Genomic DNA, 20,555 nt, shown 5'->3' on the forward strand with positions numbered 1-20,555 from the left:
TCGGCTCACACAGCCAATCTGGAAACACCTAGAATTTAAGTCCCCTGACTCCCACACCCACTTCAAGGATGCAAGACAAGTCACTTCCCTGCTCTGAGCCTCAGTTTCTCTATCAGGACAATGGCAGGAGTGGACAGGATAACCCCTAAGTTCTCCCAGTTCTGACCTGAGTAACTCTCTAGTGCTTGGGAGCAGCTCCCTTGCATACAGAAGTTGCTCCATGCTTATTTGCAATGCACAGGGTGTTTGTACTACCCAGAACAGTGGATGGTGGCTCAGACTGGTTCTAGGAAATCCACTGGAATCTAGACCATTCCTCCTCCTGAAGGTTGGAGGAGGAGCCCAAGCCCTTGAGAGCAATGGACATAGAAGGCAGTAGAATGGGGTTTGCTAGCTGGATTGAGCTGGAATTGGCATTTGGAGGGGGGTTAAAGAAGGAGGGCGTGATCTCACAGAGCAAGGCACTCTTCCTGCCAGGCTCTGGCTGAGGCTGGAGTTGTTCAGAATGCAGTTCTTGACCTTATACCCCAGCCAGGGGATGAATTGTGGTTTCAGAATTTAGATTCCATGATGGCACACCACCCACCCACCACACCCTCAGCTTCACCTGGTCCCTGGGTCTTTGGACTCCCTCTTCCTGTGAGAGGGCAAACACAGGGGGCCACAGCACTGTGCCAGATCTTCTCCTAGGGCAGCGAGGATAGGAGGCCTGCAATGTGGGTGACCCCCCCCCCCTATCAATTCTTGCTCTTATTGTCCATCTTTTCCCCAAACTGGGAGAAAATAAAATTCAAAAGGGGTAGTTGTTTCTCAGAAGTTGAATGGTTATGAGAAGGGAGATTTCTTGTAGGACCAGAGATAAGAGGAGTCCAGGCAGAAGAGAGGTTTCCAGACTGCCTTGGAAGGTGTGGTCAGGGATATGAGTTATGCTGGAGGACTGGAGGATGTGGGAAGAGATAGGAAACAACTGCATCTTGATCCTGGAAACCAGTCTCTGGTCAGATAATCCACTCCCTAAAGCCTCACCCCAAACCTTATTCTGAGAGAGAGAGGAGGGGGGTGAATAGGAGGTTGGCAGGTCCAGACTCTGGCCCTATCCCATTTGACTTTGGAGTTTTATATTTGGAGGCGATCCGGAAGGCATTCTGCTGATTGGTCATTAATCCAGTGAGTTATTGTCTGCTAAACAGAGGTCACTGGGAGAGAGACATCCAATCTGTCAGGAGAGACCTGCACGCCACTTGTAGTGGCCAGGCCTCCTGTTCCTGTCTTGCCTGCTTCTCCCTGCCTTCCCCAACTCCCCCCTCCCAGCTAGCCTGCGTTCCCCCTTCTCCCTCTTGCCTTCCCCACTCAGCCCACCTTTGTCTCAACCTCCCAACATCTGACTCCAGAGTGGGGTTTGCGAGGCCAGGACTGAGCTTCTAGATGAGGCGGGACCCGATTCCAAACGGCCTCTTAGGCCAGCAAGGCTCCGGCCTGCGGGTAACTCACAACGTGGCCGGCGGCAACCCCATCAATGTGTTCAGGCGGCCTCCGCGATCGCTGAGGAACCTTCGCAAAACTCCGTGGCTGCCCCGTTTTTCTCCTGCTTCCCTTTCATCCTACCTCTTGGGGGATGGGGGAGAGGACAGCTTGGATTGGGGGAGAACACAGTTTGGATTTTTCTTTTTCAACCCTAGTGGCCTTTTTGTTCTTTCGATCCCAGCTTCTGCTGAGCCGGGTCTACACTGGCCTATGCGGAGGCGCCAAATCTTCTCCGTGCTGCTGCCCCTTTGTTCCCTCCTGCTCCCGCATCTGGAGGGTAGGGGGAACGCACGTTTGGGGATCCAAATACCAAGAGCAATTCCCACTGTACAACTCCTAGCTTTAAAATCTTTATTAATATTTAGCAAGAGATGGAAATTTCATTCGGGTGCGCGTGTGTGAACTTTATGCAACTCTGCCACTGCCACAAAATTGGGCAATGAAGCTAGGAGAATGTGGGTCTGGGAACCCAGACAAGACCAGAAAGATACATCGTTAGAGGCTTAGTTCAGCTCCAGGTTCCAGCTCCTCTGTCACCCTCGGGTGGGCTGGATTTCGGGCAGTCTGAGCTGCTGGGAGCAGCATCCTGGGCCACTCCAAGGCTGATAGTCAGAAATCAACTTTAAAGCAGCCAGCCAATTTACACTTCTTGAGAGAAGAATTTTCGTTTCCTCTTTGATGGATTTCAGGGTGGGTGGGTGGGAGGGAAACGGACATGATCCCCCAAAGGCCTGGAAGCCTGGGCAACCAGTGCTCTCTCAAGGGAGTTGAAAGTACTCCTTGAATCCTGGTACTGGGTACAGATTAGTAGTAGGGGAAGGGAGTGCCAGCCAGAGAGAGCGCTCTGGCTTTTTGGAAATAGAATCAGAGTTTTCTCTAATTTTTACCTTTGTTAACTTTTGCCTTTAATTATTAGATTAAATGAAGGTCTCTGTGTTTTAATCTTTCTCCCCATTTTTTCAACTTTCTCTCTCTTTCTGTCTCACACACACAGTTTCCCACCTAAATCTGGGAAGAAATTGTTCCCTCTCATCTCTCTAGTCTGCCCCTGAATCACAACTTCATTGGCAGGAGTGAAGCTCTCTCCTCTCCCCTTCTTGGAGATTCCAAAGTCTTCCTTCAGACACTTCTGGTGTCTCCCACCCCAAGTTCCCTGCCCAAGCTTCTCACCACCCTGCTTTTGTGTCCCAAACTTTGAAAGGTCCCTACCCTGCATCAACACCTCAAACGAAATAGGAGCCCTCAGGGCTGCCTGTTTTACCATCCACAACCCTCACCCTCCCAGGCCAGCCAGAATTTCTGAGAAAAGAAGAAAAAAGGCAAGAAATAAACTAAAATGGGAGCTAATTGCCTCCCAAACATTTCAAATGGGCTCTGCACTCCAGCGTTAATTAAGAAGTCCCGCTCCATTTCCTACCGCATTTGGGGGTGCATGTCCTCTGAAATTTTTCTCCAGGTTAGTTTTCTTGCTCCCCAGTTCTTCTTTTTGCTTCCACCCCACTGTGCCCCACTGCGTTGTGTAGCCAGAAGGGACCACAATGAGTTGAGAAGGCTACAAGAGGGTAGGGGTCCACTGCTGTCCCAGGAAGACTCCTCCACCCTCAGCTCAGCTCCAGGCCGGATCCTTCTGCAGCGGGGCTGCAGCTGGCTGCATGCCCTCCAGGCTTTTTTATTCCTTGATGTAACCAGGTTCTTCTCTTACGTTAATTTCACAATGACCTTCTCTAGCAACAGCTAGGAGAGCTGGAGGGTCTGAGGTACATTCCTGACTTTTTAATTTGGGGGACTGAGAGAAAAGACCCAAAGATGTTGGTTGGTTCCCTTAAGCCCTTGGAAGCTTCCCTGGGCTGAGTCCCTGACCCACCAAACCCAAAGCTACATAGAATCCAACTCTGCAGGTCTCTAACCAGGGACTAGAGATCTCAGGTCAGACTCCTTGCAGGCATATACTCAGGCAGCTGTCGTAATCACTCTCTTTGAGGGTCCTGGCTTGAGCCCCAATACTGGGTCTGGTTTGGGCATCTTTTTTCCACCTCCCTTGATACAATTAGTAAACACAGAAAAAAAGACTCACACCTTCCATCTTCATATACCCCACCCACCCACCTTCTCTTAGCCACCAACTCTCTAGGCAGGCGGTTGGATCCTTGGGGACATCACAGTGGGAAGCTCTTCTTGTGATTCCTGTTGATGGAGGGTATCCTGTCCCCTAATTCAGCAGTACCCTAAGAAGGAAGCCTGACTTAGGGGGGCCTAGAAGAGGTGGAGGCCAGAGGAGCCCAGGGACAACTTCCTATGAGAATAGAACCTTTCCTCAGCCCAAAGCAGAGCCTGTGAGTGAGGAACATAGGGTGTAAGGGAAGCTTTGCCAGACACAACCACCCTCTCCTGGAAGGGAGACAATAGCTGGAAACCATTTCTCACCTTTGTTCACCCAGTCCCATCACTGCTGGTGCATCCAGATGGGAGAAGGCAAAAGCCAAATATTCTAACCAGGCGGTCACAGGGTAGTAGCAGGTTCTATCTACAAAAAGTTAAGAGAACAAGTTTTTTCAAGCTGCCTCTGTAGAAAAAGAGACTGTTTGCTTTCTGTTTTGTCTCCTAAGCCCCGAGTCAGCAGTTAGGCAGAGTTCAACCACTCCTGCTTTTGGAAATGCCTTGGTTCTCTTTTTGTCTTTTTTCTTCCATGGGGATTGACTTTTCCCCACCCTCCAACCCAAATCTGCAGACACCTACATTCTTGGCTCCTGTCTTCCTCCCACAGGCCTTCTCGACTTTTCCTGCCCTTCTCAACACACCCTAGGAAAAGTTTAGCTTTTGTTGTCTTCCTCACTTCTGCCAAGAATCATAATCTTGCAGAGCTAAGAAAACAACCAGGCTTATTCTGAGTAATAATAACAATGATGACGATCACAACAGTAACAAGTATCCCCCCTCCCATCTCTTCTGCCAGTGCATTTAAAGTTAATCCATTTTGCTGCTTCTTCTCATCTTCTTAGAAGTACAAATATCCTTATCACCTCTTAGCCCCTTCTGCCTATCCCGAGGTGAGAATTGTAACAGAAACTTCTCCGTGAAGTTCTTACAGACTCTGTTGCTAGTCGGTCTTGAGCTCAAGCTAAACACAGGGTCCTCCTTTTGTCACCCTCTCCTCAACCCTCCTCCCCCTGCAAGATGGTCTGGATTTTTAAAATAATCACTCACCGCTTGTTGTCTGTTCTCAAAAGGAGGGGGGGGTGTTTTAAAAAAAAAACTGGCCTTCCCTCCTTCTGGTTGGAAACTGGGCCTGGAAATTTGTGGGGAGAGAGAAAGAATAGAGTGGGTGTGGGGGAGAGAAGAAACAGACTGGGCAGCTCAGATGGAGGGAGTCAGAGTGAGAGGACAGAAGACCCAGCCACCAGTCCCGGAGGAGCGACACTACTTAAAAAAAAAAAAAAAAAAAAAAAAAGTCCTAGTGTTCCACTGCGAATGAATGCAGACGGGCACCCAGCACCCCCACCCCCCGGGGAAGACAGTGCCTTTGACTGGGCCTCCCAACAGCTACTTCTCAATTAGCATAATGGTTTACTACTGGGGTGGGGGGGGAGCAGTGTCTCCAACTGGCTTTGCCTTTGCTCCCCCTGCCCCCCCTGCTAAAATCTCCATTAAAAATTTTACCTGTTCTTTAAAAAAGAAAACAAAAACAAAACCCCAAATTTCTACCTTCTTTCCTTACACACTTTTTTTTGGGGGGGTGTAAAAATCCCCCCTCCCCCAATGCCACCATCACCTTCCCTCCTAATCAGGCATCTAAGCTTGCTAAAGGGGGAGAGGTGGGGGTGTGTGTGAGCTTGTGTGTGTGTGTGTGTGTGAGTGAGTGTGTGTGTGTGTGGTTTTTTTTTTTTTTTTCCCTGTGCAAAAGCAGAGGCCATTGTTACGGAGAGTAGGGCGTACCAGTCTTATAGGGCAACCACACTGTGGCGACTTGGCCGTGGCGGAGCCCGGAGCTGGATTCTCGGCGAGCCCAGCAGCCCGAGCACCTTTCGGTCTCCTATTTTCCCCCGCTCCCCACCCCCTCCCTCCTGCGCACCCCCGCTCCTAAGCCGAGTGAATTGAAGCGGACGCCGCGCGGCACCTCCGGCCGGTCTGCCCCTCGGGCTCCCTAGCCGGGGTGGCTATTGGGGAGGGGGGGCGACGCAGCTTTAAACAGTGGTCTTTTTTTCCTTTGCCTTCAAGGAGGGGAGATTTCTCGCCTGCCGCTCGCGCTGGGGCTCGATGTGAATATATATTATGTCTGCCTGTTCTCCCCTCGTCGGTGGCTAAGGTAAGCTGGACTAAAATAGGCTATCAGTTTGTGAATGGCGGAGAGTATGTCTCAATGATTTATGGCCCATATGACTCCAATCTCGGTTCAAGAAGAGTTCACAAGCTTTAAGCTTCCTTCCACGCAGCGACTGACTCTCTCTCTCCCTCCCCTCCCTCCCTCTCTCTCTCTCTCTCCCTCTCTCCCTCCCTCTCTCCCTCTCTCTTCCTGCCTCTTTCCTTTTCTCTTCTTTTCTTTCAGCAGCCAGATCCAGGGCTGAATTTTTCTCCGGCTGCTAAGAAGAGCCTAACCTTTCTCTTCCTTTCTTGTTTTATTTTTCTTCCTTTCATTAATTTTTTTTAAGTCCTGGAGGGTGGCCTAGCCTCTCTCCCGGGGCTTCCTTGGCTCTTCCGGGGGTGTGCTTGGCAAGGTGGGGTTCTTGGGGTGGCTCACTCCAGCGAGACCCCGGGGGAAGCCAGGAGCCACCGTCTAGCTCCTGAGAAGCCATACGGAGCCTGGGTTTTTCCAACATGGAGGCAAGGGGAATAGTCATGTTTGGCTTGGCAGAGCTGCTCCCCACCCCCACTTCTCCTGGATCCCAAGATCCCGGATCCCCCTCGGCACCTTTCCCCCTTCTCACTGTCCCGTCAGACAGGCCTCAGCGCCCTCCAGCTCGGCCTGGAAAAGTCCCGGAGCGGAGTTGCTAAAGCGCCTTTTAATTCGGTTACCTCCAGCGCCCAAACTTGCTGCCGCCCGTAGGGCTGGGCCCTCAACCCGGTGCGCTTGGAACCTGCCATCGCTAACCGGTTCGGCATCCTGAACGCTTTCTCTTCGCCTCCTTGGGTCAGCATAATTAGGCGCCAGCTACCGCTGCAGCAGCAGCCGAGACAGCCCGGCGGCAGCGGCGGCGGCGGCGGCGGCGGCGGCGGCGGCGGCGACGGCAGCAGCAGCCCGGGGCTAAGCCGGTCCGCAAACCTTCCGGGTCCTTTCTCCCCGGCGGCGGCTGAGTCTCCATTCTTTCCTATTTCGCCTCTGGCTCCTCCGCTTCCCACACTCTTCTGGCCTTGGTCCTGCGTTGGTTTGCGGGTTTATTGCAGGGGGAGCGACAGAAATTTTGGCCTCGGGTGTCTATTCAAATTATTGTTTTATCATCATCATCATCAACATCATCACTATCACTGCTGTAACAATCATTTCGACTAAATAAAGCCAGGGCCCAGCCAGCCAACCCCCTTCAACGTTTTTATTTTATTCTTCTATCTATTAATAACATACTCAACTGATGCCTATTAATTAATTCCCTCTTCAGCCAGGCTGCTCCAAAGCTAATTTTGGTTAAGTCATCAGGGGCTAATGGTAATAATAATAGTAAAGGGATTGGGTCAGCCTGGTCAATTGAACTCCAGTTCTCCTCCCTGAAAGGACCTGCTGCTTTGCAGACCCATGTGCATTTTCCAGAAACAAATTCTTCCCGGAAACCAATTGGAATTGAAGGCCACCTTTTGAGTATAAATCTGTGCCATTAAGAAGAGGATTTATGTGTGGGAGAGATTTCCTTCACCTACACTCCTTTTCTTTTATTTTCCTATTTTTAGTTTTCTTTGGAGTTTGCCAGCTGGGCTGAATGAGATTTAAGTATTCCAAACTCACATGTCAGAAGAGAGGATCAGTTTGGATTTTTTATGAAAAAGTGATGGTGAGGCATTGGTGAAGACAGATGGGGGAGAGGTAAATGAAGTCAGAAGTTTCAGAAGAAATATACAAAATCTTTTGACAGCTTCAACCTTTATTACCGTACCCCCACACATACTTTGAAAAGACTGCATGAAAATAATGATTGTATTTATTTATTTATTTGGCTCAGAGAACTTCAGTAAACAGGGGTACCCTGTTTCCAATCCAGAGAATAATATTGCTCAGATTGCTTTGTTGAATTTCTTTTTTCCTAGGGAATTTTTTTTCTCTTTCGGAAAGCCTTTTCCTATCTTTCCGTAGAAAAGTCCAGCAGTTATCTAGTTTCTTTCTTCTTTTCTTCTTTTGAAGAAATCAAAGGAAACAAACTGTCAAGAAAAGGGTGGGAAAAAAATAAGTCTGCTAAAAAAAAAAGTGGAGGAGGGGAAGACCTGGGACAAATGGCCACAGCACCAATGAGCCCAGTCAGGGAGATAGAAACAATCTTGCTCCATTTGGGAGCCTCATGGAGGCCGCTGGCTGCCTGGTCCCAGACTTGGCTGAGCAAAGACTCAGACTGGAGGTGATGGTACCTGCAGCAGGGACTTGGGGAAGGCTCGGTTCCTCTGGCTCTGGAGGTTAAAAGTCTTCAGGAAGTTTCTAGGTCAGGCCGTTTTGTCCTTGTGAGGTGGGAGGGGAAGGAGAGGATCCCTTATACAAGAAGTTTCTCTGCTCAACTTGCTTCTTTCTGTCTCTTTCTGAGATCTGTTTTTCCTTCAGGCAAGACTGCTCGGATGAGAGAGACCTAGATGGACATGGAGGGAGACAGGGGCAGGAGGCCTCTCAGCTCAGAGAAGAGTGTTGATGATGCTTTTCTTTTAGAGTCTCCCAATCTCCCCCTTCTTGAGCCACCCTATCTCAAGAGTTGGGGTTGGGGAGATAGGGAGAGGGAGGAGGAGAGGTCAGGGGCTAGTGTGCAAGCAGAAAAGAAAGCAATGACTCTCACAGTAAGAAGTCATACCTAGCCAGTCCCCAAAGGAGTACAGTCCTTATATTTTAAGTGGAAATGAAAACTGGTGGGTTTTTACTTTAAAATTAAAGCATTGAAGTAAGAAAAATCCATTTCAGATCAGGAAGTGGCCTCAGCATCTGCTGTGAAGATGTTGGGGTGGGGGAGAAGAAAAATCCCTATTGATGTCAGTTCCCTTTTCAGTTCTTAAGATGGATTCGAGCCCCAGTCCTCTTCTCCCCCTTGTGTCTCTTCTCTCGCCCCGCAGGTCAGCAGCTCGGAACAGACCCCGGGAGGAGGGGGGCAGAAAGGGTAGGGGGGGTCCGGTGCCTCACGTGACCCCCAGGGGTGCCAATGTCTGGTCGTGAGGGTATCAGACCCTTGCAAGTTGCCACCCACTGCCCGGGTTTCGCCCAGCGATGCAGAAAGCCACCTACTACGACAACGCCGCGGCTGCACTCTTCGGAGGCTACTCCTCATACCCTGGCAGTAATGGCTTCGGCTACGACGGTGCCCCCCAACCCCCCTTCCAGGCCGCCACGCACCTGGAGGGTGACTACCAGCGCTCAGCGTGCTCGCTGCAGTCCCTGGGCAACGCCGCCCCGCATGCTAAGGGCAAGGAGCTCAACGGCAGCTGCATGAGGCCTGGTCTGGCCCCCGAGCCCCTGTCCGCCCCACCCGGCTCACCCCCGCCCAGCGCCGCACCTACCAGTACCACTAGCAACAGCAACAATGGGGGCGGGCCGGGCAAAAGCGGCCCCCCCAAATGTGGTCCCGGCTCCAACTCCACCCTCACCAAACAGATATTCCCCTGGATGAAAGAGTCGAGGCAGACGTCCAAGCTGAAAAACAGCTCCCCCGGCACAGGTACCAGCTTTCTGCCTTCCTCATAGTCCGCTTTTGTCCGGGCGAGGAATGTCACTGTTATTCTAGCACCCAGCTCCTAGGCGCCCAGGCGGCGGCCTGGGAACAATATCAGGTGCCGGGTGGCAGCGGCGCAGTTCCCTTACCTCCCAGCACCTGATGACCCCTGACCCGGCCAACACCCTCTCCCTCCAGCCACCCTCCACTGGACCTCCCGAGAGCTCCCGAAGGCCAGGCACTGGGCCAGGAGATGCTGCCAGTAGACGCAGGGTCGTCAACAATTTATTATTATTAAGTATGATTACTGTGGGTATTAATCACAATCTCTCGGGCTGCCCGGGGTCCCGGCCTCCAGGCACGGCAGCCTCTTCGCACCATACTCTCGTGCCCTACCCACGGATGTCCAGATTCCCCCAATGGTCTTCCTTGGCCACCCACCCTGGTCCACAGGACTGGGCAGAAAGTGGGGGAGTGTCTTTCCAGACTTGGAATTGGGGATGGGGGAGAAAGCGTGCTCGAGAACATCCAGCCCTAAATAAACGGCCATGTGGCTCTGTCTGCGTGACATGATCAAATTTTCATAAGCTGGGGCAGCGAGAGGAGAACAGGTCTCTTAATAAATGCCACTATTATAGAGTGTCCGCTAATGCGACGGGTGTGTGTGTGGGGGGTGGGGGGATGGTAAGCGAGGAGGAGGCGGGGATGGGAAGGGGAGGCGGCGGGGGCTCCGAGTCCAGGCCTGGATTTATTAAGAAACAATGCATTCAATTTCGGCGTGTTCAGTAATTATCTTTTATTTCATTTTCTCTTCTTCCCACCCCTCCCCCTTGGATCCAGCGGAGGGCTGCGGTGGCGGAGGCGGCGGCGGAGGCGGTGGTGGAGGGGGCGGTAGCGGCGGGGGAGGGGACAAGAGCCCCCCGGGGTCTGCGGCGTCCAAGCGGGCGCGGACGGCATACACGAGTGCGCAGCTGGTGGAGCTGGAAAAGGAGTTTCACTTCAACCGCTACCTGTGCCGGCCGCGCCGCGTGGAGATGGCCAACCTGCTGAACCTCAGCGAGCGGCAGATCAAGATCTGGTTCCAGAACCGGCGCATGAAGTACAAGAAGGACCAGAAAGCCAAGGGCCTGGCCTCGTCATCGGGGGGCCCCTCCCCCGCCGGCAGCCCCCCGCAGCCCATGCAGTCCACGGCGGGCTTCATGAACGCCTTACACTCCATGACCCCGAGCTATGAGAGCCCGTCCCCTCCCACCTTCGGCAAAGCCCACCAGAATGCCTACGCGTTGTCCTCCAACTACCAGCCCCCTCTCAAAGGATGCGGCGCCCCACAGAAGTACCCCCAGACGCCGGCGCCCGATTACGAGCCCCACGTCCTGCAAGCCAACGGGGGCGCCTATGGGACGCCCACTATGCAGGGCAGTCCGGTGTACGTGGGCGGGGGCGGCTATGCGGATCCGCTGCCGCCCCCTGCCGGCCCCTCCCTCTACGGCCTCAACCACCTTTCCCACCACCCCTCGGGGAACCTGGACTACAACGGGGCGCCCCCTATGGCTCCCAGCCAGCACCACGGACCCTGCGACCCCCACCCCACCTACACAGACCTCTCCTCTCACCATGCGCCTCCTCCTCAGGGTAGAATCCAAGAAGCGCCCAAGTTAACACACCTGTAATGGGAGAGGGAGGGCAGAGGGGTGAGGTCAAGGGGTGGGGGAGAGCCTAAAGGGGCAGCTGGAGATCTGCAGGAGGAGACGGGGCAGTAGTAGCCAGGCTTCCTGGGAAGAACAGGCCTGGATTCCTTGCTCTCTTGGCCTGAAAGGCTGCTTTTTAAAATCCTCCAGCCCTTGTTCCATTTGCCTGCCAACCCACTGGAAAGGAGTCCACAGCAGATTGGAGATGACCCTGTCAACCCAAGGCCTCCAGCAATACCCAGTTGGAATTCCACGCTTGGGAGTGAGGCAGAGAAAGGAGGATATAGAGAAACAAGGCAGAGAAGCACATATTTAAAAAACAGACAAGATGGCTAGGCCATCACCAATCAACCAACTTACCTTCCGTCTCTGTGGGTAATTCCCCCAAATCTTGGGTTTTATTTTTCCTTGCAATCCTCCTTTGAAAAGAATTAGGAAACATTTCAAAACCAGGGGCACCAAGCACGCTCCCCTCCCACTCCCCTGAAGCCTCAAATTTCCTCCCATCTATTTGAGATTAATTGGGCACTCCTTTCTAGCCCCGTATTTTTCTGCTCTAGGACATTAATATCTATACCCCGCCCCCATCAGTTACAGTTTTCAGAGGGCTCAGGGATGGTGAGAGATCTTGAAAGTCAGAGCTGTCTATATTATAAATATATATATATATTTTCTTTTATGGAAAAGCTGGGAGGTGAGGGCAGGCAAGTTGTCAGGACTGAAGCTTTGCCCATTCTGCTGCCTCCCACCCATCTTAGCTCCAGCTCCATCCCTCTCCCTCTTTCCACAGAAAGCAATCGGAGACACGAGGTTCTTCTACACTTTTCTTTTCTTCTGTTGCTCTCTTGACTTAACGTGAAAACAGGGTATATTTTAACAAACTGTCTGTCCCAGGCAGGGGCTGCAGCTGGGCCTGTGTGCCTTGCTCAACCCCTTGACAGGACACTTTTGTTGCACTTAGAGTTTACATTTTAATGGGTATAAAAACAACTGTGAGAGATGCCTGGGCCTGCAGGAGTCCAGCATCGCTCAAAAAGTGTGTGTTCTAGTGAACATTTTCATATATATTTATTGGTCATAGCCTGTTAAAATATTTTCTTTTTTTGTATTATTTATCCCCTTACATTATGTATTTATATGAGGGAAAAAAGGAAAAAAACTGTACTTTTTTTTTTAGTATTTACTTGTTATAAAGGACGTATTTCCTGTCATGTAAAACCAGCTATTTTAGTTATTATTGTACTCTAGGAAAGAGCTGTAGATTTATGTTGAACTCGTACTTATGAGCAATTGTAATTAGTTCTAAAAGGCATGAACTCAGCTCCTTATTGTCACTGTATAGTCCTGAATTTGTAGAATTAGAGTTAATTCCCTCTTGGAACTTTCTTTGTTCTTCCGTAGTTACTTTTTTCCTTACTTAAAAGGGTTGTCTGTCAAACAATTCTTGAATAAACTTTCTGTTATCAATTTTATCTTGTCCTGGTGGTCCAATTTAGATAGCAGAGCTGCTGACTGCCAAATTTCCCCCAAGGGAATAAGGACACTGAAGACCCCATCATGGCCTTTTTGTCCACTTCTCAGGCACCTACCTCCCCTTGCTGTGTCTCGTGTTTATATAGCTTTTCTCACAGGAGCCTGGAACATACTGCCAACTTCTTTAGCTAAGATTTAAGTAACAAGTTGCGGGGAAGGAGAACTCTTAGGTGTTCTTTCTAGGACTCTCTGTTTGGTTGCTTTGCCTCTCCGTTTTTCTCATTCATTGACCTTTTGTCTTCTTGCTCCTTTGGCCACAACACCCCACCCTCCCCTGCCAACAGCAACAACAAAAATGGGCCTGATTACTGCTCCTTCCATGCAACCTAAACTTCACAGTTCTCTTCCGGAGCTACAAAACAGTTGTCACGTGACCTGAAACCCAACCACCATTGGGTCTAAAATGAAAACAAAGAAAAATGATTAATCTAAGAAAAAGTAAATCTGAGGCTTGGACATCTCAGGTCAAACCTTAAAACCAAAATGAAATTAAATCACTAAATAAAACTGGGGGTGGAGGTGCCTTTGATTTCCCCTGCCAGGGAAAGGGGAGAGGAGGAGGGTAGGAGAAGCTGTTGGATCCAAGCGTCAATAAAATGGTCCCCAGGCTAATGTGTGGCTCTGTTTCCACAATCCTTGGGAAAACTTCATTTCTTAGTCGTGGTTCCATAAAAGTTTTATCACATTGGAGCGAGGATAGAGAGGTTCTGTCAAAGATGAAATGTCACCGCTGCGTCGCTGGAGTCGATAAGAGCGAGGAGACAGGGCGGCTGAAATATGGAGCTAATTCGTTGAAAGGGAAGCGATGGCTCCTTGCTGAAGAGTTGCATAATTCTAATTGTAAGAGATGCGCCCGCATTGCTTAATTAGGAGCATATATTTGGTGGAAGTGATGGTGGGGGGGGGTGTTGAGAATTGTTGCAGGCCCTCAGCCTTAAAGCGGGGGCTGATTTTCATTTTTATGTTGCATCCTGGCAGTCCAAGGTTAGTAATTACAGTCTTTATGCAACAATAAATAACAATAAAAAAGCAACCTGAGTTCTACACCCCACCCTGTAGGATTTTAACTGGACTCGGCTCATCCAAGCAGCAAGCAATTTAGCATTGGGTCAGGCTATAATTTAAAGGCATAAGAGCGTGCAGAGTTTGATTGGGATCAAATAACGCTCAAGGGTTTTTCTTTCTCTCTTCCTTTACCCTGAATAACATTTTCTGAATGGTGTAGCGCCATGTTTGGTTCTGGGGGTGCAGTGGATTATTTAGCAGGAGAAAGGTAGGCCAAAAGAGAATTTAGCTGGAGTTTGAAAAACAAAGCTTTGGCTTAAAACTGGAATGACAAACAAGAAAAATAAGGGCCGGTTTGGCTTGGTGTCCCCCTCCCCCCAATTTTTTTCCTGTGAGATTCCGGGGCTGGCTCAGCAGCCAAAGTCATGGGGAAAATTTCTGTGCTGTAAGATTCATGGAATAACACGGGGGACAGGGAAGCGGTGTCTCTGGGAAGGAGGACTCTGTCGGCCCCTTTTAACACTCAAGTTTTCTGCTGTTCTCTAATCTGGCAGTAAAATCTGTCAGCAGGGTTAGGGAGAGCCGTATTTCCTGTAGGGACAGTCTTAGCCGGCTGCTGCGGAGAGGAGCGCCGGCCCCTGCAGCCAGTTGCAGAGCTCGTGAAAAAAATTTCCAGGGCTTCTCAAGTGGGTGGCCGAGGGAGAATCCGCTCTCAGGCTTCACTGAACAACTTCCAGAAAACCACTACTCGGATCCTTCTGCCCCCTCCCCCAATACACACCTCCAAATGGTGAAATTTGCTTTCTCTGGAGCTGAGTTGGCCATAACCGACCCTGGCCAGTCTGCCCATCTCACAGCAGTTCTCTTTGAGCCTCCCAGAGCCTGCCAGAGTCTGCCACACCCCTGTCCCTACAGCCCTCCCCCTTCGATTTAGATTCAGACATCTCCGTCCTTCTTAAATACTCACCACCACCCACGCGGATGAATACTCACCACCACCCACGCGGCTGTTACACTGACAGAAAGTTTCTAGTTCCAGCTTCTGGCTGGGTTGCCATTTCTCTGCTCACCAGCCTTCTCCTTTCCGGGCAGCTGAGAGCCCAAGGGGGAGGGGAGGCCAGAGCCGTGGGAGTTCTCCAGACAAACTTTCCACCCAACTCAGAGCCCTTCCCTCTGTCCCCATTTCCCATCTGTTTCCCCGATCTCCCAGAATCACCTTTCTCTTGTGCTAACACCCCCCACCCCCAGGCCTTTTAAAGGGACGTGGAATTTCGGCTGTTCCTTCTGCTTTTCCAAAGAGCCAAATTCTTTGATGCCATCTGAGGGAGCTGTCAGGGGGCTAAGATTGATCGCCTCATCTCTTCTCCGTCCCTCTGACCCACTTATTTAAAAATCTTCCCCCAGATCGACTTTTCATTTTCTGCACTGAGACCTGGTTTCCCACCAATTGCTTGGGACCCTAAGTCTTGTGCCCCCTCCCTTCAGTAAATTACAGCACTCTGAAGTTCACAGTATCACAATTCTCTAAAAATAACAAACAAACAAACAAACTCCCGCAGGGGCCAGAAAAGGAATACCATCTCAACAGTCATTATTTCCACCCCCTGCATGTTCAGGGAATTCTTTCTTGACAGTGAGACAGTGATTTCTTTTTCTTTTTTCTTTTTCCAATACAATGTCAAAAATGGGAGAGGGCATCTCTTTGTCCTAGGGGAGGAACCCCCCCCCCCCAATATGGACCTGAGCTTTGAGAGTGCACTAAGTCAAATAAATCCTTGGCTACCTTGACTCTTGTTCATGTTCCTCGATATAGACATAAGACACAGATTACAGGCTTGAAGCCTGAGTGGGTGCAATGCATTTTAGGCCCTGAATGTCACGGAGTAGGTGTCCTAGAGGAATGCAGGCGCTGCCAGGTGAGGAAGGCAGGTGGACCTAGGGGCAGAGGCAGTGTGGCGAACACCAGGCAGAGAAGGGAACTGAGACCACACAGCTACGAAGGCCAGAGGCCCAAAAGGGCCCCTCACCATCGCCATCGATCTCACTCCTCTGTGTCAGCCTGGGAGTGTCTGTCGATTTTCCAAGATTTATCTGTTGCTTTTGGAGGGTGGGATGGGTATAGTGGTGCTCATGATTGTAAATCTCTTTTCTTCCTTATTGCACCTTAACACTGACTTTTCCCCAAAGGGGGAAGCCTCCTCGTACTGCCTTTTCCTGCCACTTTGAGAATTTTCCTTTTTTGGGGAGGGGGGGTGTATGCTGCTTGTCATGTACAGAAAGCATTAATTTACTCTATTAAAATATTTAGAAAAGAGGAAAATCTCTCCCTAGATTCTCTTGTTTTCTAGGCTCCCAGAACCTCTCATCCTCTGAAAGACATGAGGGAAAGTTTCTCTAGTTTTTCTGGAGAAAGTGAGACATTGGGGAGGAGTGAAAGACTTGGGGCTCATGGTATTCAAGTTGGGGTCCTCTAGAGTTTTTGAATCAATTAAAGCAAATAATGCTCTGTTTTCCACCAGGCCCAGACGAGCGATTGGCCGAGACCGGTCGCGTGACCATGAATTCCCTGCAATTTCGCCGGAGTCCTGGGTTTAATAGAGAGAGTCCCCATACGCTTCTATTTATCAGCAATATACAATTATAAAGGCCCAAAATTAAAAAAAGAGATAGCGAAATCTCCCCCTCCCAGAATCGCTCCATCACATAAACCTTGGGGGGGGCAGGAGGGGGGGTCCCTTCCGATCCTCCCTCCTGACGCCCCCCCCAGCAGGCCCCCTCCCCCACCATTGAAAGCCATGAATTTTGAATTTGAGAGGGAGATTGGGTTTATAAACAGCCAGCCATCGCTTGCCGAGTGTCTGACTTCCTTCCCCGCTGTCTTGGAGACATTTCAAACTTCATCAATCAAGGAGTCGACATTAATTCCTCCTCCTCCTCCTTTGGAGCAAACCTTCCCCAGCCTCCAGCCTGGCGCCTCCACCCTTCAGAGACCCGGGAGCCAAAGGCGAGCCGAAGATGGGCCCGCTCTGCCGCTGCCGCCGCCGCTCCCCGCCACCCCCCTGGCCCCCGAGTTTCCCTGGATGAAAGAGAAGAAATCCTCTAAGAGACCCAGCCAATCTGCCACATCTCCTCAGGCCGCCTCTTCTGTCCCGGCCTCCGGGGTCGGCTCGCCCACAGGTCGGTAAACGGGTTAGGGGTAGGGTGGGTGAGGGGCAGCTAGAAGAGAGAAGGAGGAAGAGCGATGGGGGAGGAAGAAAAGGTGGCGAGCTTGTTGGGGTTCCCGGTACCGTTCATTCCAGAGACGTGGAAGCAGGCTGGGGTGCAGGCCTTGGTCGCTGCCAGATTTTTTTTAATTTAAATCCTACAGCAGATTGTGTAAGCTTGTTGGAAAAGAGCTTTTTCTCTGCTAGGAGAAACGAATTCGATTGATCTTCATCTATGTGGAGGAATGAACGTGAGCTGTTGTTAGGGTTGAATCTGGGCGCAGGAAAAGATTTGGTCCCATTTCCCCGAGCTCTTACAGAAGAGGGGGAATCTGAGCTAGGGAGGAAAGGAGGTGAGGAACAATCTTTCTTTATACACCTTCTTCCCGGGTGGAGTCGAATAAAGGGTTCACTCGAAGACTTGTGCGGGGAACTTTGTGGTTCTGGGGGTCTAAAGGGGGCCGCTTCCTAACCCCTGAGTCGCCCGTGGGCAGCTCTCTGAATGCTTTGCCCTGACCCCGGCCGGCTGTGCGAGAGAGACGGACAGGGATAAAAGGGAAAAGCAGTGAGAGAGAGCCGATTTGGTGGGCGGAAAGGAAGGGTTCCTGCTGCAACTGTTTTTTGGCGGATGGAGTAGTCTTTATTTTAGCTGAACTGCGGTTGGGAGGAGAGCGCGGCCCGCTCTGACGCCCAGTCTGCTTTCCCAGCAGATGGCCAGGGGCTGGCGGAGGCGGCCGGCAGCGGGTCGCGCAGGCTGCGCACGGCTTACACCAACACGCAGCTGTTGGAATTGGAGAAGGAATTCCATTTTAACAAGTACCTGTGCCGGCCGCGCCGCGTCGAGATCGCGGCCTTGCTGGACCTCACCGAGAGACAGGTCAAAGTCTGGTTCCAGAACCGGCGCATGAAGCACAAGCGGCAGACGCAACACCGAGAGCCGCCCGATGGGGAGCCAGCCTGCCTGGGTGCCCTAGAGGACACCGGCGAGCCTGCCCCGGAGCCCGAGGCCAGCCCCGGCCGTCCCTCTGCCTCTCGGGCGGCTCGAGAAGCCTGCTCTCACCCGCCCAAGGTTTCGCCATGCCCCCAGGGCGCCCCGGCTTTGGTCTCTCGAGGGGAGGGCACGGGGGCGCCGAGTCCCGTCTGCGCCCTGCGCAGGGCGGGCGGGCTGGAGCAGGGGCCGTCGCCTGAAGACGCCTTCCCAGAGCGACAGGATTCACCTTTCTTGCCCGACCTCAACTTCTTCGCGGCCAACTCCTGTCTCCAGCTGTCTGGAGGCCTCTCCCCCAGCCTGCAGGGCTCGCTCGACAGCCCTGTTCCCTTTTCCGAAGAAGAACTGGACTTCTTCACCAGCACCCTTTGTGCCATCGACCTGCAGTTCCCCTAACCATCTTTTCCTCCTGGCCTTTCTGTCCCCCAGAATCCTCCCTGCAGGGCCCCTCAACCCCAAGTGATTTAGAGTTCTCTATGTATTTTGCTAAAATTCAGGTATTATTGAATTAGCGTTGAATCCACTTCCTCTCCAAAATTTTGGGCACTCGGGAGTCTTTTTGAAATCACACAGAAAAATTCCGTTTGGTAGACTCCTTCCAACGAAATCTCAGGAATAATTAAACTCTAGGGAGGCTTTCTTTAAAAAGAACTAGAGGAACCTATTTTCCTCTTTTTTAAGTTTTAGACGGTAGATTATTTATTAAAGCTCTTTAATAATAGGAAAAGGGGAAATATTTATTGTACATTATTTTCATAGACTAAATAAATGTCTTTATCATACTAATACGAGTGTTTGTTTTGGGACACAGGCCCTTTCCCCGACGCCCCTAGGATGGCTTGACTCCCTCTGTTCCCGGCCAGATTTTATCTGGCCCTGGGCTGGCTGAGTCCGGGTGGTACAAAAATAGCCCCACTTGGCCGCCGCTTCTCTTCCCGCAGCTCCGAAGAGACTTGAGTTTCGCTGGGAGCTGGGTCACCTCGCCACAGCCTAAGAGATGGCCTTTGGCCTGCGCGGGTGTTCCCGGGCCTCTGCTTGGAGCCCGTGCAGGGAGAGTGTGTGCTGTCCACAGAACAGGCTGCAAGGACAGGAGGCCTCGCACACTGGCTGCGGAGTCATGGCGGGGCTCGGGGGCACAGAGGTTCAGCTGCATTGGGAGGGGTTTCCCTGGCTTCTCGAAACAGTGCCCCAAACGCGGTTGGAGGAGCTTTTTCCGGAGCGCGGGAAGCCTGGGGACGCAAGACCTGGAAGCAAGGCCGGGCAAAGGAGTGGAGTGGGGATCGGGACTCTTCTCGGGAAGCAGAGCCCGGCGCCCCAGAGGGTAATGGGCTTCCAAGTGGGCAGTAATGGAGGCCGGGTGAAAAACGTAGCGGGGCCGCACCCCAATGCGCTTTCGTCCCCGCAGTTAGTCCAGGGCCTCTGGGGTCGGGAGAGCGTCCTAGGAGCGGCGGGGCGACCAGCCCAAGGAGCCCGGGCAGCGTCCGCAGGCGTTTGGCCTGCAGGGAGGGAAGAAGGAGCGAGGAGTGCGAGAGGAAGACCGGGAAGCAAGGATGATGCTCAAAATGGCGCTGGGGCCGGGCAGCAGGGAGGGTGAGGGAAGAGCTGGTGGCGCCATGACAGCCGCCTCGGGATGCGCGGGGTTCCGCCCAGGGGACCCGGCCGTGCACCTTCTTTCTCCTTTCTGGATCGTTCAGACTCCAGTAAAGAAAGGGAGCCAGGGAGCCTCCTTTTAGTTTTTGTTTTATTTTAAACAATGAGCCCAACGGATGCTGAGGACGCGTGATGGACGGAGAGTCCGAGTGGGGGGTGGGAAGGGGGGGGCGCAGTGGGTCTGCAGGCCCGGGTCCGCCTCGGCGGCTCAGACTTTTGATCCTTCGCTCTGGAATTTGAAGCCTGGCCGGAGCTTTCTCCAAATGCAGACCTACTTGTCTTTGCCAACAACTTCATTTGCCACCTCAACACTATCTCCTATCCCTCACCCCAACGGGCGGCGACTTGCAAACCCTGTAAGCAGGAAGCAAGGATCGATGTTCCCCATCTGCCTTCTGGTTTCTTTCGGGGAACGTGGAGATTTAAAGGGCCCTGGAAAGCCATCCATCCTCCTTAGGGTTATTTAATATTTCTTGGGCTCAGAAATAGACACCGCAGGTCTACCTCCCTAGCAGATGCTGCCGATCTCTAAAATCAGTTTCTTTCCTGGGCCTCCCAGACTTTCCTCTGGACCAGCAGGACCGGGACTTGGCGTACCAGGCACTGACAGGAAAAGCCAGCAGCCAACATAAGTCGTGACGTATAGGACTAGACAGGCCCTTGCATATATATATATATATTTTAAAAACTGGTCCCTCAGTGTGGGAAGTATACACATCTTATTCAGCTGAAACTTAATCTCTTAAACTGTCTTAATATAGAATTTATCTCCTGCATTAAATAATCTGATGTCATGTTAAATTGCACTTATTTCTTTTATAAATAAATTAATATAGAACAATTAGATGTGTTATAATAATATGGTGTATCTTATTAGTTTATTTTTCCTCATAAAATATATAGGTGTGAAATAAATTCAATATATTAAAGTAATAATACACAGTTTATTGGCTTGTGTGTTTATTTTCCTCATAAATAAGTGGATATACAATATATTAAAACCACACTATACATATCATTGGCTGCATGTTTATTTCTCCATAAAATATGCCCATAGGCAGTGTTTAACATTTTAAAAGTCACAGCACATAGCCATTTCCACACTAACAAAATGAAACAGACATTTCAGCTGGGGCTTTGA

The 20,555-nt window shown here is 51.2% G+C and overlaps 2 protein-coding genes and 1 long non-coding RNA gene across 8 annotated transcripts in view; 2 read left to right on the forward strand and 1 right to left on the reverse strand.

Moving 5' to 3' along the window:
• Positions 1–12,578, forward strand: part of HOXB3 (homeobox B3) — a 40,713-nt gene extending 28,135 nt beyond the window's left edge. Inside the window, exons 3-5 of one of the 2 annotated variants that reach the window (XM_090291431.1) lie at positions 5,740–5,827; positions 8,755–9,353; positions 10,188–12,578. In XM_090291431.1, coding sequence (XP_090147557.1) covers positions 8,906–9,353; positions 10,188–11,017 — 1,278 coding nt within the window. In that variant the 5' untranslated portion in view covers positions 5,740–5,827; positions 8,755–8,905 and the 3' untranslated portion in view covers positions 11,018–12,578. Of the gene's footprint in view, positions 1–5,739; positions 5,828–6,540; positions 7,034–8,754; positions 9,354–10,187 lie in introns of those variants that run through there. The other variant, XR_016514046.1, reaches the window with a different exon arrangement.
• On the reverse strand, positions 10,139–14,777 carry LOC149998309 (uncharacterized). Of its 4 annotated transcripts, none has more exons than XR_016514049.1 (4): positions 14,567–14,777; positions 11,396–11,454; positions 10,961–11,011; positions 10,139–10,422 (listed from the first exon to the last, which is right to left on the reverse strand). It is a non-coding gene; the product is annotated as an uncharacterized LOC149998309 (long non-coding RNA). The 4 variants fall into 4 exon arrangements; XR_016514050.1 differs by having other exon boundaries at positions 10,139–10,327; positions 10,949–11,011; XR_016514048.1 differs by having other exon boundaries at positions 10,949–11,011.
• Positions 14,778–16,244: 1,467 nt separating this feature from the next.
• HOXB2 (homeobox B2) lies at positions 16,245–18,546 on the forward strand. 2 transcript variants are annotated; one of them, XM_090290935.1, is made up of 2 exons: positions 16,245–16,750; positions 17,484–18,546. In XM_090290935.1, exons 1-2 carry the CDS (start codon positions 16,369–16,371, stop codon positions 18,158–18,160), a joined length of 1,059 nt encoding a protein of 352 aa, XP_090147061.1. In that variant the 5' UTR covers positions 16,245–16,368; the 3' UTR covers positions 18,161–18,546. The 2 variants fall into 2 exon arrangements, with proteins under 2 accessions (XP_090147061.1, XP_090147060.1); XM_090290934.1 differs by having other exon boundaries at positions 16,258–16,750; positions 17,487–18,546.
• The last annotated feature ends 2,009 nt before the right edge of the window (positions 18,547–20,555 follow it).

Source organism: Furipterus horrens, unplaced genomic scaffold (genome assembly GCF_987537825.1).
Source record: "Furipterus horrens unplaced genomic scaffold, mFurHor1.1.pri manual_scaffold_11, whole genome shotgun sequence".
Classification (NCBI taxonomy): Eukaryota; Metazoa; Chordata; class Mammalia; order Chiroptera; family Furipteridae; genus Furipterus; species Furipterus horrens.

Excerpts from the sequence above, each read along its gene's own strand:
- HOXB2 (XM_090290935.1), top strand. The coding sequence starts at position 16,369 with ATGAATTTTGAATTTGAGAGGGAGATTGGGTTTATAAACAGCCAGCCA. Across the intron at positions 16,751-17,483 it reads CGGGGTCGGCTCGCCCACAG|CAGATGGCCAGGGGCTGGCG; the intron begins GTCGGTAAACGG and ends CTGCTTTCCCAG.